Source organism: Rhodofomes roseus, assembly GCF_022264815.1.
Source record: "Rhodofomes roseus strain CIRM-BRFM 1785 chromosome Unknown C8Q71scaffold_48, whole genome shotgun sequence".
NCBI classification, from domain to species: Eukaryota; Fungi; Basidiomycota; class Agaricomycetes; order Polyporales; family Fomitopsidaceae; genus Rhodofomes; species Rhodofomes roseus.
In genome coordinates, this window is record NW_025953004.1 from 12749 (window position 1) to 39102 (window position 26354).

The window sequence follows — 26354 nt, forward strand, 5'->3', positions numbered from 1 at the left end:
ATGAAACACCTTCCAGTTGCACCCCAATATGGCAACTGGTGGCTTCCATCATGTGACTTACTGGCTGGCTGGCTGCTGTGGCTAGCACTCACACTCTGTTGGCTGTCTATAGAGAGTCAATCAGTAAGTAACCATAGTTGACATGGTTGGGCCAGAAAATGCAAAACAAAAAAATACACATGTGTCTCTGCAGAAGTCAAAGTGCTTGTTTATGCTAATTATGGTTACTGTATGGTCAGAACAATGTGCCCATGAAGTCAAATGGTCACATACATTGTGGTGGCTTCTCTAATGGGGCAGAGATGAGCAATAATGGGCAATTTGACCACTCTATGCATGTTATTGCTTGTGTATCATGGCTATTGCTGACCTGTGCTATTCATGGTGACTACTGTATCTGTTTAGTGTTCTGTCCTATTATCGGGATTTTGCACATTTGTACAAGCATATAACAAGCCCATTTGTCCTGGATTAGCTGTAATTTTCTTATTGGGCAGGCTGCCTACTCCATATGGCAATATGCAAGGACACACCTATACAGACCTCATCTGGGGGCCCTCTTGCTGAAACCTACATGTATGATACATGCTTAACATCTGTGGGAGTATGTGTGGTACACAGACAGTGACTAGAGCCTGATGCATTGCTTCTGTAAGCACCAGGCCAATGTTACAAGAGTGCACAAGAAATGTATTGAAAGTGTTGCATGAAATAGAGTCTTCCTAATCCATCCTAATCTATTGCAGCTGTGCAACTCATTGTCTCTGTCTTTGAAGAATATTCACTGGTTTCTCTGCATTTCTTTGGCTACAAGCTAGTTTAAGAGAAGTAACAGGCATACAATGCTTACTAAGCACCCAAGCGCCCACGTGCCATGCAGAGTTGTGGCAGCCTCGAATTTCCAGGCTGTCACAACTCCAAATGGCAGGGGAGAGATGCCAATTGGCTGATAAGCCCATTTCCTTGCCCTGTTCAGGCAGGCTGCCGAGATTTTGGGCTGAGTTTCAATTTCAGCAACAAGGATATTACAGCACTGTTACTGCCCTATTATAGGCTGATATTTTACGTAGAATCCTCAAAATATTCTGGCTTTTGGCCTCATACTACAGAGTCTATTGCTAGTCTACTTAGGGCACAAAAAATCACACAAATGCCTCTTTTGACATGGTTGTAGTTCTTTGCACCTCACATATAATCTCTGCCATTGCATGTCCATAAACACCTGAGACCTGATATTTGGAGCACCTTTGTGCCCTAGTGTATACTATGGTCTACTTGCTGCTGTTTCTGGTATATGGGCCCACCTATGTAGATGTGGAGGCACATGCAGATTTTTTGTGGTTTGCATTTTGTGGCTTCAGTAGCCACTGTATATGCATAGCATACACACTATGCATGCTTTGAGTGCTTTCAGATGGGTATAGTATCCTTGTATTATTTGTGTAATGATTGATCCTACATTGTGCAATAGGCACCCATTAAGCATCTGTTCCACACAAGGTTCACTCATTGACAGGTCAGAGTTTTTGACCTGTCAACAAGTCATCTTGCAGTGTAGTCTTCCAGACTCTGCTGCAAACTGCTGCAAAAGGCAAGTGTCCCTAACAGAATTCACCATTCTCAGCCACAAGTTGAATCAGATCCAAAAAACCTCGAAATATTCATGGTAGTAGTCCTCATACTATAGACTTTATAATGGGTATTGGTTTGCTGTAATGTCCATTACTGATGCCACAATTTGCAAAACAACAAAACATGCAAATGCCGCAACCCCGTGCACCTTTTGGGCGCATGGACCGTTTGTCACAGCGGGACGTCCGCACAGTTGCCATGGTCAACAGCAAGGTTGGAAAGAATGCTCGAAGACCTCCTGCAAGGAGCCAAGTCCTTGCCGTCAGTGGAACTCGATGGCTGTGAAATATACGGCCCGGTTGAAGGCCATATCTTCTTCTTTGGGCCTCACCAATTCCACCTAATTCAGGCCGGGATGACTCTCTGTCATCTCAGGGAGGTGTTCACATATTTGGTAAGTAAAACAGTAACGTAATCAGAAATTGCATTATGCTGATGAACCTGGAGCCCCTTCGCATAGGGGGCATTGTAGATCAGGTTGTTGAGGAGTTCGCCCTCCATGTCCAACAACAAATGGACCACGTATTCACTTTGATGAGGGCGGTAACCCTCTTCAACAAGCTTGAAGACCTGACCTCAGCCCTTCCCCCACTCATTGAGCAATGAATTTTATACCTTTCACGTGCTCACAACAACATCGTCGTGCTGGAGATCCAGGACAACAACTGGGAGGACCTGAGATTGTGGCAGGAGGATAGAGAAGGGTACATATCCACACTGGCACTATGGCACATTTCCGAGGAGTGGGCAATTGCGGCCCACCGACTGATGATGATGGACTCTGCAGCCCGCGTACAAAGTTTGTTTCCGGGATCTATGCAAGGTGGCAGGTGGCGTGCTACAAGCAACATATATGCAACAAAGGTTCTTGCTGTCGATCATATCTAATTACATAAGCTGTTAACCATGTGGGCACAAGCCATGTCAACACAGGACACATCTGGGGTTTACAAATGCACCTTCACTGATGCAGAGGCACATGCAGGTTTTTTTGTTTTGCATTTTGTGGCTTAACTAGCCACTGTGTATGCCCACTGTTCATACTGTATACTCTGTGAATGAATGGCTATCAGATGAGTATACTATCACCAGCACAGTTTGTTAGTGATTGTACTGTGAAGGCCTGTATAGATTTGAGCTTAAATCACTTACTAAGTGCTGATTAAGTGCATCTATCATATGCCCACTTTGGCATGTCTGCAGGTCAACATTAGACCTGTGGACATGCTGAAGTGACCCCAGTCCCTGACATTACGATCCCTGAGGTATGAAGGAATCGTGCTTATGACTGGAGGGCATGAAACACCTTACAGTGGTGCCCAATATCGAAGGAGTACATGTGACTTTTTGAGGCCCAGATAAGCAAAGATAAGTAACTGATACTAATGTCCTATTAGCGGGACCTAAGATTTGAAACTCCCAGACCACACGACTTACACCAACAGATACAAATAAATGCTGTGGCTGGCTGCTCTGTCCTGCGGTGAGGGCCCATGAAACACCTTCCTTCCAGTGGCACCCAATATGGCAATTGGTGGCTTTCATCATGTGACTTGCTGGCTGGCTGGCTGGTTGCTGTTGCCAGCGCTCACACTGTATAGAGTCAATCAGTAGCCAACAATAGTAGACATAGTATGCCCATCTGATAGCCCTCCATTCAAAGAGTATAAAGTGAGATTCCTATACACTTACAGTGGCTGATTGGGCTGGAAAGTGCAAAACAAAAAAATTCACATGTGCCCCTGCATAAATCAAAGCACCTCTGTCTGCTCCAGATACTCACTAAATCATCACTGAATGACTTTGTATGTGTCAGTTGCTTCTGTGATACAGCAAAGATGAGCAATATTGGGCAATTTGACCACTAGTGTGCATATTATTGCCTGTGTATCATGTCTATCACTGACTTGTGTCATTTATGATGACCAATACAAACCCATCATAACTCGGTAATTGATCGGTAATAACCATAATTTACTAAGCATACAATAGCTCTTGTATCAGTACTGAAAGCATCTGGTCATAATGAGTAAGAACACACTGGAAACTCGGTAATAGTCCATTTAGTATCTATAGTAATAAGTGCTTCTAAAGCATCAAAATGTCGGTAATCAATACCTCAGTAATAAAACAATGAGAGTGCTACATTGATGTCCATTAAATGGCACAAAAGGAATGATAAGGAAAGTAAGATAAGCACATAACAAACCTTCACTGATGCAGCCACTTGGTAATAGTAAACACTTCTAACAAGTTTCTGTGTGCTCTGAGGCTATCAAGCCTCTATCCCTAACAACAATGATGGTGCTGACCTTGCAACTATAATGGGTGAAAGTGCCAACACAATGGGCAGTGTGTGTGTGCCCTCAGACTCCGCAGCTCCCAGATCTGGAGAATGACCCCAGATTGACCCCTCTGCAAAGGGCAAAGGTAGGCTGCTTCCTCATGTTTGCTGGCCTCTAATGCTTATGGTACTACCTCAGATAACACTCCTGTTCAACATCCACATGTTCAGGCCCCCTCTCAGCACTGTGCTGGTCTGTGAGTGATTGCAGAAGATGGTCTGATTGCTGACCAATAAGGTGTAGGTGTACAAGAGAGGGTATATGAAGAGAATTATGCCTTTCCAGGGGATCTTCATCAGCCAAACTTTGACTGCACAGATTTCCGTGCAGAGCCTCAAATGCTTGATGTTGACCCAATGTAACCTTACTGTGCCAAGGGTATCAGGGAGCTCTTGCAGATGGTTGTTTCATCCTACCCACCAGCAGATACTGAGGATGCCAAGCATGCAAAGCACCAGCTGGTCACTCCTTTTACTGCGGGCTGTTTTTCCCCTTGCTCTTGTCATATATCTATTGCCAGCAAAATGGTGTAGAGTCAGCCCAATAATTTCAGTGCTCTACTCTGTTTGATTATGGTGGGCCTCAACCACATAAGGGCAAGACTGAGGTCTGTAGATTTCTTTTGTTGCACCCTAGCTAACTCTAAAGGTTGAAATTGCATAGGCTTGTATGATGAGGTACTTTTCAGCTAATGTGATTTTACTGTCCTATTGATTTGCTCTTCAGCTAGAGAAGGGTCATAGCACCATATTGAAGGCTTCAAGATGCCTTTTTCAATCTTGTGGCCCTCAAATCTGGCAAGAAGAAAAGCAGTGAAAGGTACAACCTGCTCAAAGGAGTTCCTGCCCACCGGGTTGCAGATGTTGCCTTTGCCAAAGAGCAGCACAAACAAATCAAGCTGCATCACTTGCTTGGTCAGTGGGCCTATGAAAATGCTATTTGGGTGCCTTGTAACAGGTATGTCTCTGTTTATTTGCATGCTCATCTTACTCATGGTCTGCCTTGGAGAATGGAGCTGTGAAGAGGGATGAGGCTCTTGTCCCAGACCACAGTTGTCCCAGAGTCAAAAAGCCAAGTGCTGATGCAGGGGTGGCCTCTCTCATCTTCTATGATTTTAGAGCCCAGCAGAGGGGGAAAGTTTGTGAAGAAGACATTGTATGCTCTCTTTTCCAATTTAATCTGTATTGTTGACAAGTTACATGTATAGTTTGGAGGACACCTTTACAACTCCAAGGGATTCTCTTGAATTGCATCTGAGATTAGTCAAGATGTTGTTGAGATTGAGGCTGAATCCATACTGGCATTCATAAGGTGTGTACATCCATTTAAATGAATGAGCCACGTGTTGTCTAATGATAAAAGAGTGCAAGAAGCTCTTTGCCACAGCTTCAAGTCTGTGGGAACCATGGTGAAGAGTGGGATGGGGCTTCACTCACAGTGTTTTGCATATGCCTCTCCTACCTGTACCACAGACAAGCAGTGCCCATCCTAAGGAGGCAACAAGAACAAGAATTGCTGAGCAGACAGTGCTGCATGTCAGCATTCAGCAGAACAAAGACAGCAAGTGCCTAGTTACTGTAAGCATAGGACCTGCTTCACGCATCAACAGTCATACAATGCTACAACTATGCAATCAGATGGTAATATCTCTGGTATGAGTTTGTATAGCTCTTCTCATGTATCATAGGGGGTTGTATAGGCTGCACACCTTCTCAATACCTATGGTTATCCCAACACTGCAGCCTTTGCATCATTTGCCTATGGTACCCCAAGCCATAAAGACAATGATGATTCTGTTACTATGGGCTGGGTCTCTGCTCACTCAAACCTGGTATGAAACCTGGTATGTCAAAGATGATACTGCTGCTATTGAGAACAATGATTCTGAACTATACCTGCAGATCAAAGATGATGAGAGCAACTTTTTCTATGCTGACTACAAACTCGTACTCCAGATGGCAGCAGACACCCACTGGATGTGGGATGCCCCAAAGACTTACCATAGCATGTCACTTGGCCACCTCTGTTGTGCCAACCTGAAGTCTTGGAAAATCTTTGCAAGGAAGAATGCAGCCACTGGGCAGTGGTCACAGGCAAATGTCATAACCCACACACAGGTTACAAGTAGGGGAGGTGAAGGGTATGATGCATATTAAGAGGGAGAAAGTTACATGTTGCTATTGCTGTACTCATTTGACTCAATACTGTGAACCCAAGAACTATTCCTACCGCTTGAGCATGCTACACACTGATAGATCATGGAGTGTGTCCCACTTGAAGATTCCTGTGAGCCTCCATGCCCCATCCATGACAACCTGAATATTTGTGCCTTCCCATCATTCCATCCTCAAACCCACCTCCTCATCCATCTTTCTGTTGATGAACCCCTGAACTATAAAGGAATTTTTCTTATGACTGGAGGGGATGAAACACCTTACAGTTGATCTCCTTTTATGGCAGGAGTCTCCCACAGTGCACGTGACACATTGGGGCCTAGATAAGCAGAGATAAGTAACTGATACTGATGTCCTGTTAGCAGGGCTTGAAATGTGAAAATCCCAGACAGCGCAACTTGCACCAACAGAGGCAAATAAATGCTGTGGCTGGCTGCTCTGTCCTGTGGTTCTGATATGCTAGATATTGGGTCTTTACTGTCCTGTAGAGGCTCTGCTAAGCTGTTTGCAAACCTCAGTTGCTTCTCCACAAGTGTCTTCTCCTTGCCCTCTTCACTGCCTTGTATGGATCTGGGTTGACGTCTGGATCAACTGCTTCATCTCAGGAGCTATTTTGTTCTGCATGCACCATCATGACACATTCTTCAGATGACACAGAAGCAGGCATCGTCATTGTGTTAAAGAACAGATTGAGGGGTCATCAAATTCTTGAAGGTTGTCCATGAATGTCCCACATGTCTGTAGCACCCATAAACACACACTTGACTGCTCGTGCCCACTCATACCTCATTGCACTGCACCTACTGTTCATCTCAACCTCTTGCCCCTAGCCCAGCTGTCACCTTGATCATACACCCTATCTGATTTTTGAACAATGTCTGACTCCAAGTTTACGTTGATGTGTTATCCTGGATCTGGCATGGTGAGTTATTGACCTAATGTAGTGTCTTTATATGGGACGTTCATATGCCATCCAATACCGCCAACACAGACTGTAACCACTACTTGTGACATACAGCACCTGATTCATGATTTCCTGCAACTGAACGAGAACAAAACCGAGATGCAAGATTACCTGAATGACCCAGACAATATTGTGTTAGACTGTGATGCCCTCAGAGTGGGGGTTAATTTGGCTGTTGCCAGTGACACGCTTGTTCCCCACAAAGGTGATAAACCCATCCTTGTTAACATATGTCTCAACTGACCATTGTGGAGGAGAAAGCCAGTCAGAGGCTAGATCAACGTGCAGTGTCATAGATATGTCATTCTTCCTTCTTGATCATTCCGAGTTTTTGCTCTCATGGCTCACACACATCACAAACAGACAGTCCAGTCATACTCGACATCAATCCACATGCGCTCGAGGGGCCCAGGGAGCATGTGTGTCTTGACCATGTCTGCTGCAGCATTGAGGGAGCAGCAGCGTCAAGAACCAGTGGTGAGGTGGTGAGCAGGTGCCATCGGTGCGCAGTGTCCATCTCCATCTTGGTGTTGCTCGTGGTAGCTTCTGTCTTGTTGTCCTCGATGGAGTCTGTTTGCCGGAGTTAGTAATGATAGTGGCAATGTCAGGCTCTCCCTCATCAGGAAACTGTGCATTTTCTGACGGTATGTGCCTCTGAAGGTCGGCCTTCAGAGAGCTTCAGGGCTTCAGGGCACTCCAGACATCACATATTGTCAGATCCTCTCATTTTGCCTCAGATAGTATCAGACAGTGTCAGCAGCACAGTACATCAGACAGCACATATCTCACATTTCGTCAAGAAACACCCCCTGCCTGTAAATTGGCACAAATGCAATGTATTCAACGACTACTATAATGATCGTAATACATATACATCTGCATATTGGAGCGCAGCATGTAGGCAGGTGGTCACCGACCAGCTCAAGCAGATCTTCGAGTTCATCGGCACGGGCATTGGGCATGTGAACACAACGCACCGGCCACAGCACGACTGCGCCATGCAGAACGCGCCGCGAGGAGGAGGCACGCGTCCGGGAGCACATCCACGGGGGGCGCGGCGCGACGGACGCGTGGACTGCATCGCGGGGAACAGCGTGATGAGCGAGTTGGGCGTGGGCGATGAGGTGTTCAATCGCGACGAGGGGCTACACGTCGTCAGCGCGGTGTCGAGGGGCAATGTTCTTGGGTCTGAGGCATCTGACCATCAGTAGCGGAGACAACAATAATGGCAACATCCGTCTGGGCAGCTCCCGTGATCTGGATGGCAATGTCAGTGTAGGGGAGCCATCAGAGTCGCCTAGAATCAGTGTGCTCGGGACAGTCAATGTGGACGTGGTCTTGCCGTCATCAACGTGACCTGTTTTCGATGACACGGACACCGGTCTTGCACGAGCTCAGGGTGCGTTCGAGGACGCGCTACGAGAGAGCGGCGCCTGTGACTGCTTCAGCGAGGACTCGAGCTTGCGCTGGATGTCACTGGGGAGAGGCGCAGCGGAGGTGATGGTCACGGTGAGCTCACCCTTGTACTGGGAGACTAGCTTGTTGAAGCCCTCAATGACGCCGTGAGCCTCGGCGAGATGGCCGTTCTGGGAGAGGACCACGAAGAGGTTTTCGTGATCTCCGACACGGGCTCCTTCTTTGGAATCTCAGCAGTGGCATAGAGCGCATTGAGCCCCGAGACGCAGTCGTTCGTGCTAAGGGTTGTGTTCGAGACGAACGCGTTGAGCTCGGGCACGCTCTCAATCGCGGACGAGAGGTCGATGAGCTCAGACTGGACCTTGTTCAGCGTCTGTGGCGACTTGTGGAGCACGGCATTGAAGACGGCGTTGGGAAACTTGAGCGCGAGGGAAGAGGCGGCGCGCCGGCCGAGCCCAGTGGAGGCGGTCACTGCGCGGGCGGGGTAGAGCAACATGGCATGGTGCTGGTGAGGAAGAAGAGCGGCGTTGGACCCCGAAAAGATAACGGCGTAAGTACCCCCAAATATCGAACAGTCGTACTCACTTGTACTATATAAAATAAAACGTGCCCTGCCTCCTCCCATCCTGTATCGCCTCCGCTTTCCTGTCGTACTTGCTGCGTACTTGCTGCGCAGTGTCGGGCTTCTTGTTTGTCGTTGAAGGTTGGTTGAAGGCTGTTGTGGGTCACGGAATCGCAGTACAAGCGCTAAGCGCCTCAGCCACGTCACGCTACTGATGCGCGCTTGCTACTTCGCTCTCGCTCTCACCGCACTTCACCACACGTCCGCCCTCGAGTCGACCTCAGCACCCTCATCGCCATTTCTTACCTTCGCTTCGCGTGTCCTTCTTGCCGCCTACCTCGATCATGTACTTATGGGCCCGTCCGCAAGACACGTCAGCACGCAAATCGACCGGTCGCGCGCCCCACGATCGCGCGGCTCAGCAGCCGCAAAGAGCTCCAGCGACGCGCCGAGAGCACCCGGGCCGCCAGAGGTTTGTGGAGAATGGGTGGCCAGCGGGACAGAAACTTCAGTGAGTGTACCTCACTTGTCCACTTGACCCGCAGACGAACCTAACAAGCATATCCCATCCAGGACAACCTGACAAAGACTAACGTGACGGAGATGGCCCCAGTGCGCATATGTACGAGAAAGCACGAGCGCGGTGAAGACGAGTGGCACAGCCTCCCTAAGAAAAGCCTGGTGAGCATGTACCGGAAAGCCTGTACATGCCGCGCCCCGGGTATGGCCAGCACGAACTTACCGCACACAGTTACGATTCAGCACGCGCTGACACGCACGCTCAAGCTCGGTGTGACCTAGTTCGCCAAGGAGGACCACACGTCGAGAACTTGGAGCCAGTCCGCCGAGCACCAAGACGACAAACGGGCATTTAGCCCATCCCTGACGGACCAGGTTGATGAGCCTGGCAGACGCGAGCACGAGGAGACGCAAGCGCGACACGCCGTACACGCCGACCAGCAAGCGCACACTGGGCGATTACGGTACACCGCTACTACGACACGCAATGCGCATGAATTGGATGGTAAGTAGCCTGCGCGAGTGTACTGCACTAGCTAGATTCGGAGATCAATTGGCCCTATGTATGCCTCGTACAGAGTACAACATATATATTTGTGTTACATATTCTCTCTGGCATATCTGACACACTGACGTGGATTCTGACTGCTCTGGGAATGCCTGAGCGGCCCTGAGGCTGTCTGAGAATACCTGAAGCTGTCTGAGGATTCTGTCTGACGAAGACATTTTGCAAAAAATCGAGATACTGAGGGTTGACCATATGAGCCAATCTGAAGCAATCTGAAGCGTCCTGAACGCTTATGAAGCCCCTGACGGCACCCGTCAGAGGGTTTGCACAATTTGCTGATGCTGTTGTCAGACAAGTTTGAGTCAACGACTTCCTTTGCACTGGGTGGGTCCAACCAGCTGATGATCCATGATTGGTAGGGTGGCCTTGTTGAGGGCTGCTTCCTGTTGAACTCAGTGACGGGTTGGCTCAGCGTGCAGGGCGTGCCGGAAAGAAGACGTTGGCGAGGCAGCGGTGAGTGTCTCCCGGATGAGCCCAATTGCCGTCATTTGCTGTCCTTCCATGTCGCTAATGAAGTTGGTGTTGAGTACAACGGGAGCTTGGTACTAGCCAGCCCAGTGGCGAAGGATGCAGAGGTAGGGATTACCAACGAGAGAGTCATGGGGACGACAAGGACCATGGACGAGGCTTGTGGTTAAGGGTGATGACGAGCCTGAGGGCAAGTTTTGGGCACCGCAACACAACTTCTGTAATCAGTAATAATATAGGATAGGATGGGACGGGACAGGACAGGCCAGTATGGGACGGGATGGAACAGGACAGGACAGGATGGAACAGAACAGTACAGGATGGGGCGGGACAGTACAAGACGGGGAGGGACAGTTCAGGACAAGTCATTCCGGCAGCCACAGGAGCTGGAGATATCCTGTAGGATCCTGTAAGATCTGGTACAATCTGGTACACACCTGTGAACCATTGAAGAGCTGTGGCACATTTTTGTCCAGTACTGACATCTGTGATTTCACCATACGTGAATGGACAGGACAGGAATTAACAGTAGAGGACAGTAAGGGACAGGACGTACCGGGTCAGGAAAGTACCAGACAGTACAGGATTCGAAGTCTTCCTACAGGATCATACCAGATCAGGCAAGCTCCTGGACAATCCTAGTTTATCTGACCGGTTTCTGTGATTTCCTGAGTGAGCCGGAGTGAGCTCCAGAGATCTAGTAGTATCCGGTAAGATCTTCTAGGTTCTGAGATGATCTGACAAGATATGCCTCAGTAGGTCAATTTTTATCCCATATGGGCCTTGATAGTCAGCGACCCCTGGAGAGATGGCTTTGCTGGCTGCGAAGGGCTCCACCAAAAAGGGGAATTTCTGGTCAATATTACCAAACAGCTGCTGCAAAGTACTGCAATGCAAGCCTCAGGATCACCTTGGAAGGTGTCAAACTATGAGAGACCCCCATATTTGCTACCTGATTATTAGTTACCATCTTGGACTGCTGGATAAGCATTGCAAGGGCCCTTGGGTTGCATGGGTACATGGGTCAGATTTGGCTACCCATCCCCATACCCATGCAATGTACTACTCTTGCCTCCATGTCCATCCAGGCTAACACTGGGCCCACCCAACCTCATAGCCTGCATGCACAGCCCCAACTGGTTGTGTTGTCCCAACATCTTTCTCCTGTTGATCCTGAGCATAGACAAGGACAGAGCATAAAGACAATGGGAAGGGATGCAATCTCAGATCACAGTATATCTAGATTTTTGGGCATGCTCGGTTTACATACTTACAATCAAAAGCTATGCACTGTGATACAGTCCAGACATCTTCAGCCTGTCATTTTACTTTGCCATACTCTGCAGGCAGTGGGGTTTGTGTGATGCAGGGTGTCTGGACTACATTAGGGCATCTTACATGTCTTGCATAACTCCATATGCTTCATATCAACGTGAAGTGCTACATAACCATAACGGCACACATAGACAGCGAGTGGATCTTAATAACACAAAACACACTGAAGGTCGAACATTCACATAAGCAGACACGAGATATCTCAACGATGCGGTGCAAGATCACCGTGTCCGTTGCTGCGCTTTGCGGCATCTTGCTGTCTTTGCCACAGCATCTCCGCCCACAGAGGATTCTGCGGTACTCGTCCCACTATAAGTCGCAGTACCTCAACCCTGTGTAACTGCTCGTTCAGAAGTCTGTGCACACCATCGCGTACAGAACACTCACCATCTAGTCTTCTCTTCCTCCGTATCAGCGAAGAATGTAATCTCCTGATCGTGCAGGAAGACAAGACGGAACGACCGCTCCACACCGTACGGGATGTCGAGTTCATCGACATGTCGACTACGGCTGCTCACCCCTGACTGCGGGCTGAGAGCGTTCCGCGCAGCATCGTCGTCTTCCACTGCCACAGCTTTCCGTAAATCGATAGTTGCCGTGACCTTCTTCGTTACGTCGTTGTATGCAACCAAGTTAGCACCGACAAGCCTCAGGTGCCGCCGCCGCCATGACTAGAACGGTAACGACACTCGGTCAGCAGGTGCTCGACGCATCGACTAGGATCAGCTTACCGTACAGTCGCCTCCACACTGCGTCAACGTGCCCTCAAAATATGTCTGTTTGTGCCAAACTGTATGACGCAAACCTCGTATGCACTCGTCTAAGCTTTGCGGGAGCTGATTGGGCGGAATGCCGGGCAGCGCTGGCAGCCGGAAGATCTGCAAAACGATTTCGCCCACCTGGACGGTCTTCGTCACTGTTCTTGATTCGAGGCGCTGCCCGATCAGAGGGTATGGCGAGTCGAATATCGTCGCGTCACACCGATGTGCGATGTCACGGAATGAAATGAAGGCCCGAGCGAGTGTACCGTCGGATTTGAGGTAGCGGGCGAGGTTGTCAACGAACTTGAACTCGGGAACACGCACTGCAGGCGCAGGCACTGGTTTGGCGGGCTGTTTCTTCGGTGACGAAGAGCGGAAGAAGTTCAGCACCCCGCCTTTGGAGGCAGGCGGGTTGGCGCGAGGGGCAGCGGAAGGAGTGGGTAGCGGCGGCGGGATGTTGGCCTTGCACTGCGCCGCTATGTGTGGGTCCCGACGAACTTTTATCGTAAGCGTGAATTCGAGCTTGCTGTGCTCAATTCTGACAGTCAGCAAGGGGGAACAGTCCATCAGTATTGGCAGCTTGCAAGGAAGCACTCCACTCACAGCTCAAATTCTTGCTCGATACGACAGTCCTTACTGAAGCGGCATTCAGGAGTGGTGACGAAGTGGATGCCGTTGTTCAGCGTACACGTGATGATGGTGGGCTCCCGCGGCAGAGGGACCTGTAGTCCCTTCAATCCGCATACTGTCGAAGGATACTCAACGAAAAGAGCGATGAGCGATGCAAAGGACTACACACCTTTGACGAACACCTTGCCGTGCGCCTTGCCTGACTTGTCTTGAGCACGCAGTTCCTTGATTTGTCTTGCGTACTCGTTCTGCCACGATCCACGTTGGTACATCACTACGCCACATGACTCGAGCTCTTACCATGTCGGAGGGCCGCTTCACGATTCTCCAGGCCTTTCCCCCGTTGACGTCGCCCGCAGTGCCTACATGGGAGACCTGTTCCGCATCGGAACTTGCGTAGATGGTCTCCTGATGCTGACGAATGTGATACTTCTGTACAGATCATTAGCACACCGCCATCGAAACTCTTTATGAAAATATCTGACGCACGCTCTTAGCAGGATCTTCCAGCTTGCGCAGCTCACGATCGATACTGTCTGCAAGCGGATCGTCCTCCTGGTCGATGTCCAAAACATCAAGCAGACCCTCAGATTTCAGTGCGGCAGCGCGACGCTGAGCTGCCGGCGTCCGAGTGAGCAAATCCTCCGCATCTCCCGTGCTCATGCTCCTGCGCCTGCTCGGGCGCCCTGCGCGCATGGCCTGCACGGCACTGGGAGTGGAATGACCCAGAGACGCGAGATCGTCTCTCCGCTTAGCCTCGCGCTTCTTGGCCATGATCAGCTGCTCCCGCGCGCGTATGGCCTCCTTGGGAGGCGGGGCAGGCGGAGCGTTGATCACGCCTGTTGGAGTCTAAGGGAAGACATGTCAGTGCTACGCACATTCGCAAATAATATGTACGTACTGGCGAGGCCTGAGCAGGTTCGCCCGTTTCCTCGTCCACAGTTTCGTGGCGGAAAGTAAGCGGGCCTTGGGCATTGCCCTCAGCCTGGAGGTCGCGGAGCGCAGAGCCTCCCGCGCTTCCGGGGAGCCCATGCGCGACATTCTCCATAAGCCTGTCCAGGGCGCTCACATCGCCCAAATGGACGTCGCCCCTGCTGGATGTCGAACCTGTTCTGCCGAACATGTCCTCCTGACCGAAACCGAACGCGCTGTGGTCGAAGTCCATCTGGATACCCTGGAACATCGACTTGTCCTCCACGTCGCTGTGTGCGCGCGCGAGGATACTAGGGCGCGGCGGGTCGATCGGCTGCGGGTTCGGGTCAACGGACATAACTCCGTCATAAGTGTAGTTCTTCTCCCGGCTCATAGGAGGCGGCGGCGACCGGGTGCTGTGGTCGCTGACCGTGCTAGCAACACTACGGCGATCCTCGTCCATGTGTACGTCCACAGACGCTGCGGCGATGTCGTTCCTATCCCCCTCTAGGCTATCCGCATTGCCGGCATCGGGTTGCTCACGCAGAGAATGACGGCGCGTCGTCTCATCGATGCTCATGCCTTGCGAGGTTGGCCTAATGATGTTAGAGCCGCTTGCCGGAGATGCTCTAGGTGATGATCTAGGTGAGGACATGATCCTCTCGGGAGTGAGCGAGTCTCCCGGTCGTATCGCCTTGGGCATATGGATCTCGCGACGCGGCGAACTTGACCGCATCATATCGACAGGCGACGTAAAGTTGAAGTCGGGAACGGTGGATACGTGCGAATCACTGCGTTCCAGGGGTGTCGAACTGCGCGAAGAGACGATACCATCTTCCTGTTTCATATGGAAGAAGGGAGGTTGAGGTGGCAGGAGCTCTTCGTCGTCAGTGGCTTCCTCCTCACGCGAGGCATGTTCGCGATCAAGGCCATCGAGTGAGACCTCGGACTGTCCGATAGACAAGTTGGCGGGATCCATACACTCGTCAGAGCCGCCAGAAACAAACGAGATTTCAGGGGGCACCTGCTCATCTTTGATATGCGGCACGTTGAAAGGGTCTTCTCGTAAGGTGGCTTTGATACATAGAAGTGAGCGCACGATTGCCTCGAATCGGTGTGGCACCTACCCGTCGTCGCACTTTGGCGCAAATGCTCCAATGAGAACCTCGGTACCAAAACTTGCTCACTGGGGACAGGCGAGACCTGGCTTGGTCGTTTGGCGGGAGAAGGAGAGGGCGGAAGCATGCGCACATCCTCGTCGACCTCACTCACGTCGAGACGCTCTGGTGTGCCACTGATACTGCGTGAGCCTGGGCCAGTGTTGGTTTGGGTGATAGTCGACGGAGGCGGGGTGGATACTGAGAAGTCTCGTTGGTCTGTGTCTGAGGAAGCGTCGTACGCAGGGGTGGGGTGGTATGCGGCACCCAGCCTCTCTGCATGATGTGTGCGCCCATAGGGAACGCCGTCTTCTGTCTCGATATCGGGAGGCAGCGAGCTTTCGCGGCGAGGTGGAGTATGAGGTTCGTCGGTGTCTTGCAGAAGGGTTTCAACGAGCCCTGTGATACTGTCGTTTCCGGTGTGTGAGCTATCGAAGCTTTCGTCGGTTGGAAAAGGCGCATCGAGCGCAGGACGGAGCTCGACTATCTGTGGCTCGTCCGCCTGTTCGTCGCCGGACTCCTCATCGGTGGAAATGGCATTCTCGTCGATCTCGTGCTCTTCGACGGAAAACTCGAGTACATCGCAGTGCTCGTCGAAAGTGACGGTCTTGCGGCGCTGACGGCGGCTGAGCGAACCGTTTCCGACGATGCGCGGGCCATGGAGACGCTTAGAGACGAGGGATGACCGACCCGGAGACGCAGTCGCAACAGGGATCCGCGTCAGCTTCGGAGGTGGGGGAGGAGGTAGCGCGTCGTCTAGATCAACGTCGGGCGGGATAATCTTGAAGGGGCTCTTGGTGACGGGTTCCTTCTCGAGTAGGCCCTGGAAGGCCCGGGACTGGCGACGCTTGAAACCGAGTGGATGCTCGTTCTCGGTTGCAACCATGGAGTGAGGGCGCGGACGTTTCTCGCCACTCACTTTGCGTGGTGACGGAGAGAGCCCAGCAGATTGTCGAACGGCCGACGGTCTAGAGGGTGTCGACTTGGCTGGCGTGGGGAGCTGAGATCTGAAGGGAGACTTGGAGACAAGATTGTTGGTGCGCAATGCCTTGTAGCTGGAAGACTGGCGGCGGGCGAGGCCAGCACCCTGGGGCGAGTCGCGCTTGGCGATGCGGAGCGGGGTGGTCGGCCGGCCGACCCAAGGGTTGCCTTGCCCAGGCGGGTCCGGCGAGTTGCTTTGCAGGCGGTCGCGCAGCGGGAGGCCCGAGCTCATCGTGTGAGGCGGCGAGGAGGACGGCGGGGACGGTGGTGGGGAGGAAGAGAGTGGCCGGCGGGATGATCGCAACAACGCCACCGCGGTTCGACTCGCCGTGGGAATCCTCCTCTTCAACTCTCGCGACTGGGCACGTGATCGCGTATCCCCTGCCATGACGTGCTGCTCGTCGCCCCTCCCAGCGACAACGCCCGCCCACACGACCGCAACGACGCCGCCATGGCTTTGCGCAAGCGAGCCAATGCGCACGCCGACGACGAGTCCGCGACCACGAGCGACCGTGAGCATGAGCTCAACGAAGTACGCCATCTGAAGCAAGAGCTCGCGCACAAGGTCGACGACCTCAAGCGCAAACAGGTGTGTTAGCATGCACCTGCCCCCGTGCACTACAGCAGAGCGCACCCTTCTATGCCCCGACTGGATACTTAGTCTCATCATTCCCGTAGAAGGGTCGGCATTGGTTCGCGACGCGCCGGTTTATCTTCCCGCTGGGTGTCATCTGTGAGTAACGCCCGCGAATATCGCTGTCTGCGTCCTCACCTACCTTGATACCCGTTAACAGTGGGCGTTTTGCTGGGCTTTTCTCTCATCCAGCCCTCCGACTTCACCGATCTGCAAACTCACCTAGCCCTCCTCTTTGACTCATACGACTTCAGTCTCCCCCAGATGCCCCAGATTGAGCTCCAGATAGACCTCACTCGCTTCGAGACGGAGTGGCGTAGACTGTGGAGCAACGTACCCGAACCTTGGAAGCTGAACACGAATGGTCTCGAGTTCACCGTCGGAGAGAAGGTCGCAGAGGAGGGCCTCACCGCCAAGCACCCCATTGTACTAATTCCCGGCATAATCTCGACCGTGAGTGGCTGATCAATTGGTTGAACCTACGAAGCCCACCCCGCCTGCCGCAGGGACTCGAGTCCTGGTCGACGACTCCAGAGTACAGGCCTTTCTTCCGGCAGAAGCTGTGGGGCGGCTTCTCAATGCTTCAGCAAGTGGTGTTCAACAAAGAGAAGTGGATGGCAGCCCTCATGCTCGATCCCGTGACTGGGCTCGATCCGCCCGGTGCCAAGGTAAGAGCTGCCGAAGGTATCGACGCCGCGAGCAGTTTCGTCCAGGGCTACTGGCTTTGGTGCGTACCATGTGGGTGCAGCGTGGTACTAGTCAACTCACATATATTCAAGGTCAAAGATCGTGGAAAATCTAGCTGTTGTGAACTACGATACGAACAACCTGCACCTCGCGCCCTACGATTGGCGCTTATCCTATTGGAATCTGGAAGAGCGTGATAGCTACTTCACCAAGCTTAAGATGACGATAGAGGCTTTCCGGTACCCACTGATGTCTCTCATCTCTTCCTCGTGCGCCTGATGTCGACTTGTCAGCATAGGCGAAGGAAGACGCGTCGTCCTCGCCGCACACTCGATGGGTAGCACTGTGCGATCTGATTCACCGATCACTACGCCGCAGGACTGACTTTGCTTGCCTCAGGTTATGCTGGTAAGTGGTATCAGCTTCTTCGGCCTGCCAAGAATAATTCACGCGTTGCTGACCATTGCTCCAGTACTTGTATGTTGTCTGGGCGCGACTTCCCGAGCTGTACACTGACCTGGTCATTCAACGTTGCTCATCGTGTTTACGTATGTCAACGACATAGTTTCAAGTGGGTTGAATCGCCTGAACATGGCAATGGCGGTCCTACATGGGTCGAGGTGCGCATTTGTCCGTCTTGCACCTCTTATGCGATACTATCTGTATCCTATAGGACAATATTGAAGCGCTCGTTACCATTGCCGGCACTCACTTGGTACGTAGTCACTCGGATGTCAAAAGACGTCAGCTGATCACGGATAAAAGGGTGTAGTACGTTTGCATGCGTCACTGCAGCCGACATGACAATGACGAATATGAAGGTCAAAGCCATGTCGGCTTTCCTTTCAGGAGAGATGAAAGATACCGTTCAAGTCCATCCTGCTGGAGCATATGGTACAACTCTTCACCGCTTCGCGCCGATACGTACTCACAGAACATCAAATAGTTCTCGAACGGTTCTTCTCCCGTAAAGAACGCCAGACATTGTTCCGTAGCTGGGCAGGCAGCGCCAGCATGTGGATGAAGGCAAGACACTCTCCTCTTCGATACGCTCTATTCTCACATTTCTCAGGGTGGCGAAGCTGTCTGGGGAAACGCGACATTCGCCCCGGACGATAGGTCTGACGCCGCGTGGAGCCACGGCGAGCTCATCCTCTTCCGCGAATCGGTCCTCAAAACCGAAGGCGCAGGCTCCCGGCTGCGGAACATGACCGCCTCGGAAGCTAGTACATGGATCCTGGAACGGACTCCGACTCAGTTCCAGGTGTGTTCCGTGGTCAATATATTGTCCGTGTTCAGCGGGACTCAATAGCTGGTTGCTGCAGAAAATGATCGAGTCCAACTATTCATTTGGGATTGAGCGGGACGAAGAACAGTTAAAGCGGAATAACTTCGATCACCGGAAGTGGACCAACCCTTTGGAAATTCAGTATGTCGCAGCGGCTTTCGTCCCTTGCCTACGCTGACATTTGTAGGCTGCCAAACGCGCCTACGACGAAGATCTACTGTGTCTACGGCCATGGCAAGGACACGGAGGTGGGTCTTCAGTTACACGATCTCTACTACATCTCACCACTCGCCGTGTTTCTCAAATTAGCGATCATACTGGTTCGTCCCGCAACCACTAAGCACTACATTCCACTAACAGACCCGACCCGCTCGCTCCTCCAGGTACACCCGCGAAGGCTTCGAACACGACGAGGTCCAAGCGGACGTCATCGACGCGCAGTGCGCCAACGTCTCAGACTGCATGACGCCCCGCACGCCCCTCGACCTCCCCCTCCTCCGCAAAAGCCAGATCGACGCCGAATACACCGACGAGGGTACGTCGCCCCCGGTCGTGAACGGCGTGCGGCGCGGCGAGGGCGACGGGACGGTGAACCTTCTGAGCCTGGGCGCGATGTGCGTGGAGGGCTGGAAGCGGAAGCGGTGGAACCCCGCCGGTATGAAGGTGGTCACAGTTGAGGTGCGCTGTCTCGTTGCGATGATGTGATATCGACTCAGCTCATGACGCGTGACAGCTCCCTCATGAGCCATCGCCGACTATCCCGAGAGGCGGTGGGACGACAGGCGACCACGTCGACATCCTCGGGTCGACTGCGCTGAACGAGATCATTCTCCGAGTAGCCACTGGTGCAGGCGACCAGATCCACGATGCGTTTGTCTCGAAGATCCGCGACTATGCAAAGCGCATACAGTGGGACTGACAGTATGTTTATTCGGATCCCGATTCCACAGACTACATAGAAGTCCTGTCATGATACACGTATTACAACCATGCCTATAATAGACCATGCAATACAATGACCGCCAGTCTGGCCCTTGTCATGATGCATGCTCGCTCGGATTCCCGCCACCCTAGTGTCGTTGCTGTGATGCTAGTCTGAGGGCGAACAAAGTAGGTTTCCCTACTACTTCTAGACCTGCTAATACCATCCACGGTTCCCCGATACGAACGTCCAGTCCATAATTCCGAGCAACTATCGACGTCCTCAGACCTCGCCCTTCCCAGCGGCCCGCCTCAGCCCCAACTCCCCCCTCTCGAGCCTGACCACGAACCCGTCCACCGCCTCCTCCTCCAAGTTGTTCAGAGCGTTCCCATGCTCCGAATAGATCACCCGCCGCGCGTTCACCTTCTCCAGCACCATCCGCACCTCCGCGTCCTCCGCCGTCGCGGTCGCCGTCTTCTCCCCGCCCGTCGTCGCGCCCCCCAACTTCGCATCCGCAGACTCGGACCTGCGCCTGAGTCGGAAGCGGAGCAGCTTCTCCAGCCTCGACGGGTCGACGATCGGCGCGCGGACATCGAGGAGCGCCTCGGGCCTATCCTCCACGTCGGCGGCGGAGGAGGAAGAGGAGGAAGAGAGCCCCGCGAGCGTGCGGCGGACGCTCTCGTGCTGCTCGGGCGTCGTCGGGTCGAAGAGGTGCACGCAGAAGTCGAGGGCCTGCTGGAGCTCGTCCTCGGAGAGACGCGTGCCCATCTCTGCGCCGCCCTGGATGACTGCGGAGGCGTGCATCAGTGTATGAGCGGGATGTGTGCGGGGTGGGAGACGAGCGCACCGGGTCGGAGGAAGGCAAAGGCCTTGTCGAAGTTGTCCTCGGAGACGTCGCCCAGGACGTTCGCGGACTGCGAGCGGATCTGCTTGTACGCGCTGAGGACCACGACGAGGAACCTACGCGCACGTCAGTCAGCACGCAGTCCAGACACCCCGAGTCAAGCGAGCGACGAACCTGGTGTACGAAACTGCCACGCGATTGCTATGCCACCTCGCCGCCTCGACCTCCGCGCAGTCCCCCCGCACGCTCGCACATATCGACGCAGCCGCACTCAACGCGCCCGTCATCGCCAGATGCACGCCCGACGAGAAGAATGGGTCTATGAACGCTGTCCCAGACCCCCACGTCCGAGTCAGCCCACCGCCCCAAGACGGACCCAGCCAAAGCAACAACGCACCTCCCGCATCCCCGACGAGCCTCCACCCCTCGCCCGCATACACATCCGCATGGTAGCTATAGTCGCTCGCGCTCTTCACCGCCTCGCCCTGCTCCCCGCCTATGCCCTCGCCCGCGACATCCACGAGCTCGCCCTCGCCAATCAGCGCGAGCACGCCCGGCGCGAGCGGCAAGAAGCCGCGGTAGCGCTCTGCGAGCGCGGACGCCGTGCGCGTGGACAGACTCGACGTCGAGCGCGGGCGGGCGTGCGCGGGGCCGGGGGAGGACGCGGACGGAGAGGAGGACGCGGCGGAGGACGCGCGCGAGCGCAGGCCGAGCTGCTTTTGTGCCATGACGACGCCGACGGAAGTGAGCCCGTTGTGCAGGGGGATGAACCATGCCCAGCCGGACTCGTCTGCGCGCGCCGGTCAGGTCAGTGCGCGTAGAGGGAAAGACGCAGCGCACCGCTGAGTGCCTCGAAGTAGGGCGCGTTCTCTCGCGTGGTCCCCTTACCGTACATGCCGGTGCCGCGCCAGTAGCCCCACACGGCGACGTTCTTGAGGCTCTCGTTCACCCTACGATTCTTTAGGTATCTGGATGACCAGTACGTCGTCAGCACTACTCACGCCGAAGATGACATGCATATTCGCACTTCGTACTCATCACCCCCGCGCGCCCACTTGCGTCGACCAAGTAGTCGAATTCGATCTCGCCTCTGCCTCCGTTTGCCGTCTCATACACCGCCTTGATCGGACGCCCCAGGCTTGCGACCTCTTCATCACCGGGCTCCATAGCGGCTTTCGCATCCAAGTTGTCTTCGATCGCGTACTCCTCGGCTACTGCCCTCAGGCTCGAACTACCCGCAGACACCTTTCGGCTGAGCGATGGCCTGAACGAACTCGAGCGGCCAGGGGAAGTAGATACAGCCTTGGGAGACTGGTCGAAGAGGAGCTCAGTGACGCGGATTTGCTCGAAGACGCGTGCCCCGGAGGCGGCGGCGTGTTGCAGGAGTAGATGGTCGAATTCAGCGCGGACGACGTTCCATGCAGCGTTGTCGGCACCGAGAGCAACAAAATCCGTGTCTGTAGAGAGAAAGGGAAAGATGCGTCAGCTGACGCTATGCGAGGGGATACGTCGGAGCGTAGTGCTAACGGAATGGCGCAGCTCAAGCGGGTTCGAGAGGATCATGGACAGGGCGTCGAGACAACCGAGACTCACATCCTTCGTGCATATACTGATTGAACTTGATGGCAGAGCCAGGCTACGGTGGGAATGAGCAGACACCGCCAGTCTGTCGTAGATACGGACCTTGGTAGCAAAACCATGGCTGGCGACGAGGTCCTCTGCGTCGATGAAGCGCAGGTAATGCCGGACAGAGGGAATGAGAGACTCTCCAATATGGTATCTGACGTTTCCTCAGCAACGGGTTCTAGGAGCCCAGGGAGCACAGACCGTGGAAAGCGAGACATCTCGAGTAGGACGACGTCGATGCCTTCTCGAGCAAGGGCTGCGGCAGTGTAGCTACCGGCGGGGCCACCGCCGACGACGAGCACTTGTGCTTTCTACAGGCGGTGTCAGTTTGATGTCATGGGCAGCAGGAAAGATAGGGGACATACTTTGGGGATTTGGAGGGATGGCATAGCGAGGGCAGCAAGGGAGCAGAGCAGGCGGGGGAGGGAGCTGGTTATAAGGGGACTGGTGGGGTGTGAAGAGAGTGGGCTTCCCATCGGAACGCACGGGCTGCAGAGTGCATACCGCCATCACGATGGTGGTGCTCGCGACGAGGACGAGCGAAGAGGAAGGACGAGAAAGACAGCGACTGTCGCCCTCGCTCGTCACCTGTCATCACTCGAGAAAGGGGTCCCATTGCCGCTCGGTGTATCCGTGCAGGGTGGGCGGGTGTATGCGTCGTCGTCGGGCGCGGTGGCGGTGCCGGGCAGCGGCGGGCGACGCGGCCGACGACGAGCAGGCCGCCCCCTCGACCCAGCCAGGGCTACACGGAGGCAGAAGCTGTCACTCACTGTGTCCCACCCACGTGACCGCGTCTCCGGTCATTCGATCCGACACGGTACTGACTACTTATCATACCCAGAGGAGAGCCTGCTCCCAGAGCACCGCACTCGACCGAGCAAAGCCATCCCAATATTACCGCACCATAGAGGCGCTTCCGTAGAGGTTTGGATTTGCGTACTAGCGATGCCAGCTGCGAGGTCAGTGGGAATCGATGAGCTAGCGGTAGTCGCGCACTAGTCTGGGACCTGGGTACACAGTCGACTCGACTGGGCGACTAACATCATGGTGTTGGCAGGTTATCTGGCGGAGGATGCGATGGGCCCATGTGCGCGTCAACTTGAACCGTCGAGGGCACCGTGCGTTCTTCAAGTTGCGGGGGTGGCTGTGCTCCTAGATCTCGATCTCGTTTACACCTGAACCACTTTCGCTTCGAGGTCTAGTTAGCAATATGATTACTCCCAATATGACGCCCCGTATCTGTACTACTCCGCAACACAGCAACAAATGTAACAAGGGTCCATCCGTCAGTTGGCTGTCAAGCACGTCCAGATGTTGGAAGTTTCGGCGCGCTTTCAACATCCCCAGTTGGCAGCCTGGGATTGTACTGCCCTAGTCGCACTGGATAGCATCAATTCGCCCCTCAAATACCTCTGGCCCGCGAGTGCCAGTTGGTACGCCCTGACCGCTACTGCTTAGTTCCCTTCCTACTGAATATCGCCAGCTCGCACATTTCTCGCGTGTCCCCTAACGATGCCAGGATCCGAAGTGCGTTATGCCCGCATGCCGAGTGTCGACTCGAACTACAAGGACGAGGACTTCGACCCGACGTCGCCCTTTCCCTGCGACAGCCATGCAGCGCCAGTTCCAAGCCACAGCGAACCGAACGCCCAGCAGACTACACTTCGCCGCTACTGGCCGACCCTAGTCGGTCTGACGTTCTTCTGCGCTTCTCTTGTGCTCTTTTATCGGTCTCTCCACGTCTCGGAGACACAGTGCGCGGAGCGACTGTCTGCATACTGTAGGTGTTGATTCTGAGGACCAAGGGACGTACTCACAAGTTGGAACGTATGCACACTAGCTCCTGCAATACAAGCAGTGGAGTACAACGACGTGGTCTTCAACGGCTCTCTCCGTCACCCATCCGAGTTCCGCGGGTCTCCCACTCCGGAGCTCGACGCTGCATGGGACAGAATCAGCGGCCGTGAGTCATTTCACTCGGAACCCGTCCGGCCAGCTCACTCCCCTCGCCAGTCCGACCACTGCGTCTGTCCGAAGACGACCTTGCGAAGATCGGGAAGGAGTCGACGCCGTCCCTTGCCAAGTACCACGAGGAAGACGGAGGGGGCTACTTCGCGACCATCGAGATCGCGCATCACATGCACTGTCTGGTACGTCACGTACCATACGGCTCATACGGATGAATCTCACATCTGAGGCCACAGAACATGCTCCGCAAGGCCACCTACTGGGACTACTACGCACCACTCGACGACAGCTACCAGAAGGACCCCGACTTCCACCGCGTGCACCTAGGTACGTGCTTCGCCACCCGCCACCCCCGGATCACCCGCTGACCGCTGCCCCTTAGACCACTGCATCGAGCTGTTGCGGCAGAGCCTCATGTGCACAGCCGACGTCGGGCTCATCACCTTCAACTGGGTCGGGAACCACCGCACGCCCTGGCCGGACTTCAGCACGCAGCACCGCTGCCGGAACTTCGACAAGATCGTTGACTGGAATCAGGCGCATAGCGTCCTGATCTACGGGCCCAGCCTCACGCGCACCGAGGGCGTGGTGGACTTGCCGGAGCCAGGGCCTTGAGGCTTGAGAGACGTCCTGTTCGTGGCGATGCTAATATAAATTATAACTTAATGGTACTATCAAGGCACAGCATGAATTCGATCGAAATGAGGTCCAAAGAGTATCGTATCGGTGCGGGAGACACCGCTACCGCTAAACGGAGTCTCGCCTCAGGACAGTACAGCGTCGCGCGCTCACTGGGTCGATCGGAGCACCAGATTCGCAGCTTTCCTTCGATCCCGCCTTGTCCCACGTGTGCGCGCGGGGTCATCAAAGCGAATTCGCAGTCTGACTGATCGCGCAAACCGACCTGGAAATACGGTCAGTCAGCTCCTGCACAACGCTCTCCGTTTCCCCCATTGTACCCACGCGCTCCCCGTCGTCCTCGAACTCCATGTCCAGTCCAGAGGGTGTATTGCCAGATTTTGCGAGAACAGCGCGTTCGAAATCCTCCCAAGTCAGGTCTGATGGCAGCGCCATTCCTCGAACCACGCCTTGATAGTGCAGCTAATAGCAATCCACATCAGCTACGTCAATGATCGCAATAGAAGAAACTAAAGTCAAGGTAAAGTGCGGGTGGACCGTGTCTTAGGAAACTGCAATGATAGGTTCACCTTCACGCGAATCATAAAATGCTCCTTTGCTCGAACTGTAGGACTTGCCGGAGCATCGACGACCGGTGATCGTGAGCGTAACGGATACGGGGACTCGGCGCGGTTCGCAATCTGGGAGGTAATCTGTCCCTGAGGCAAGGCTTGTTGTGCAAGGGGCGCAGCAAAGAGTTTCGCTGATGATGTCCAGGGGAGGTTGCGAGAGGTAACTCCGCGCCTGTCTCTCGGACTGTGTTGGATATCCAAACCGACCGTGCACTGACTTGGACTGCCTCATGAGCTGCGGCGCCCGCCAGTGCTGCACTCTGAACTTTTGTCGGAAGAGCGAGACAACTTGGACCAAACACTTGCCAGCCCACATCTCGCGCAGTGCTGCGCGCCGTGCGCGGAAAGAATGGAAGTCTGCGATCGTATTCAGCATCGGTGTTTTCAAGTTGGGAATCGTGCGTGCTGCCATCCTATGTAAGATAGGAATATGAGGGCGAAGCTGATAGCAAGGCTTGTAGTTGCGTATGTACCAAGTTTTCCACGATCATCGAGCTTTGTACATGTTGGATTTGGTCCTGGCCATCATTATGCTCATGATGTCCTCTGCCTTCAGAATCATGTGGGCAGGCTTCCGTCGTCTCACGTCCGGCAAGTAAACACGGAAGGCCTTATTACGCTTGTTCCCTGAAAAGGAAGAGAAAAGGCGATGTTCGCGGTTTGCATTTGGTTTTGACGCAGAGGAAGGCATGACATTGCAGGGTGAACGGT

At 53.7% G+C, this 26354-nt stretch overlaps 7 protein-coding genes across 7 annotated transcripts; 3 read left to right on the forward strand and 4 right to left on the reverse strand.

The window, feature by feature from the left end:
* Nucleotides 1-7222: 7222 nt before the first annotated feature.
* On the reverse strand, nt 7223-9027 carry C8Q71DRAFT_799934 (OSCP, subunit 5 of the stator stalk of mitochondrial F1F0 ATP synthase; the record flags this gene model as incomplete). The annotated part of the gene is made up of 5 exons (XM_047925932.1): nt 7223-7255; nt 7302-7334; nt 8318-8372; nt 8556-8701; nt 8743-9027. 5 exons carry the CDS (start codon nt 9025-9027, stop codon nt 7223-7225), a joined length of 552 nt encoding a protein of 183 aa, XP_047772379.1.
* A 280-nt stretch (nt 9028-9307) lies between these two features.
* On the forward strand, nt 9308-10818 carry C8Q71DRAFT_851939 (uncharacterized protein; the record flags this gene model as incomplete). Its single annotated transcript, XM_047926776.1, has 7 exons — nt 9308-9604; nt 9667-9774; nt 9895-10117; nt 10419-10441; nt 10472-10504; nt 10540-10633; nt 10697-10818. 7 exons carry the CDS (start codon nt 9308-9310, stop codon nt 10816-10818), a joined length of 900 nt encoding a protein of 299 aa, XP_047772380.1.
* A 1367-nt stretch (nt 10819-12185) lies between these two features.
* C8Q71DRAFT_863743 (uncharacterized protein) lies at nt 12186-16656 on the reverse strand (the record flags this gene model as incomplete). Its single annotated transcript, XM_047928223.1, has 9 exons — nt 12186-12315; nt 12371-12654; nt 12715-13282; nt 13348-13489; nt 13544-13622; nt 13675-13806; nt 13864-14223; nt 14276-15360; nt 15414-16656. 9 exons carry the CDS (start codon nt 16654-16656, stop codon nt 12186-12188), a joined length of 4023 nt encoding a protein of 1340 aa, XP_047772381.1.
* Nucleotides 16657-16779: 123 nt separating this feature from the next.
* Nucleotides 16780-20095, forward strand: C8Q71DRAFT_456705 (phospholipid:diacylglycerol acyltransferase). The gene is made up of 19 exons (XM_047918655.1): nt 16780-17013; nt 17103-17157; nt 17219-17511; nt 17565-17785; nt 17838-17984; nt 18039-18090; nt 18145-18153; nt 18218-18222; nt 18311-18365; nt 18419-18460; nt 18511-18516; nt 18567-18639; nt 18692-18771; nt 18818-19009; nt 19071-19174; nt 19221-19281; nt 19343-19353; nt 19417-19711; nt 19767-20095. The coding sequence occupies exons 1-19, from the start codon at nt 16876-16878 to the stop codon at nt 19950-19952; spliced, it is 2025 nt and encodes a 674-aa protein (XP_047772382.1). The 5' UTR covers nt 16780-16875; the 3' UTR covers nt 19953-20095.
* Nucleotides 20096-20237: 142 nt separating this feature from the next.
* C8Q71DRAFT_851942 (FAD/NAD(P)-binding domain-containing protein) lies at nt 20238-23132 on the reverse strand (the record flags this gene model as incomplete). The annotated part of the gene is made up of 10 exons (XM_047926777.1): nt 22791-23132; nt 22627-22736; nt 22483-22579; nt 22393-22435; nt 21827-22256; nt 21640-21767; nt 21197-21589; nt 20974-21127; nt 20803-20915; nt 20238-20743 (listed from the first exon to the last, which is right to left on the reverse strand). Exons 1-10 carry the CDS (start codon nt 22899-22901, stop codon nt 20238-20240), a joined length of 2085 nt encoding a protein of 694 aa, XP_047772383.1. The 5' UTR covers nt 22902-23132.
* Nucleotides 23133-23598: 466 nt separating this feature from the next.
* On the forward strand, nt 23599-25051 carry C8Q71DRAFT_792669 (uncharacterized protein). Its single transcript, XM_047925425.1, has 5 exons — nt 23599-24205; nt 24266-24388; nt 24439-24575; nt 24630-24720; nt 24776-25051. The coding sequence occupies exons 1-5, from the start codon at nt 23938-23940 to the stop codon at nt 25006-25008; spliced, it is 852 nt and encodes a 283-aa protein (XP_047772384.1). The 5' UTR covers nt 23599-23937; the 3' UTR covers nt 25009-25051.
* C8Q71DRAFT_792671 (uncharacterized protein) lies at nt 25052-26138 on the reverse strand. The gene is made up of 4 exons (XM_047925426.1): nt 26117-26138; nt 25602-26056; nt 25357-25494; nt 25052-25297 (listed from the first exon to the last, which is right to left on the reverse strand). The coding sequence occupies exons 2-4, from the start codon at nt 26053-26055 to the stop codon at nt 25182-25184; spliced, it is 708 nt and encodes a 235-aa protein (XP_047772385.1). The 5' UTR covers nt 26056; nt 26117-26138; the 3' UTR covers nt 25052-25181.
* Nucleotides 26139-26354: the final 216 nt, after the last annotated feature.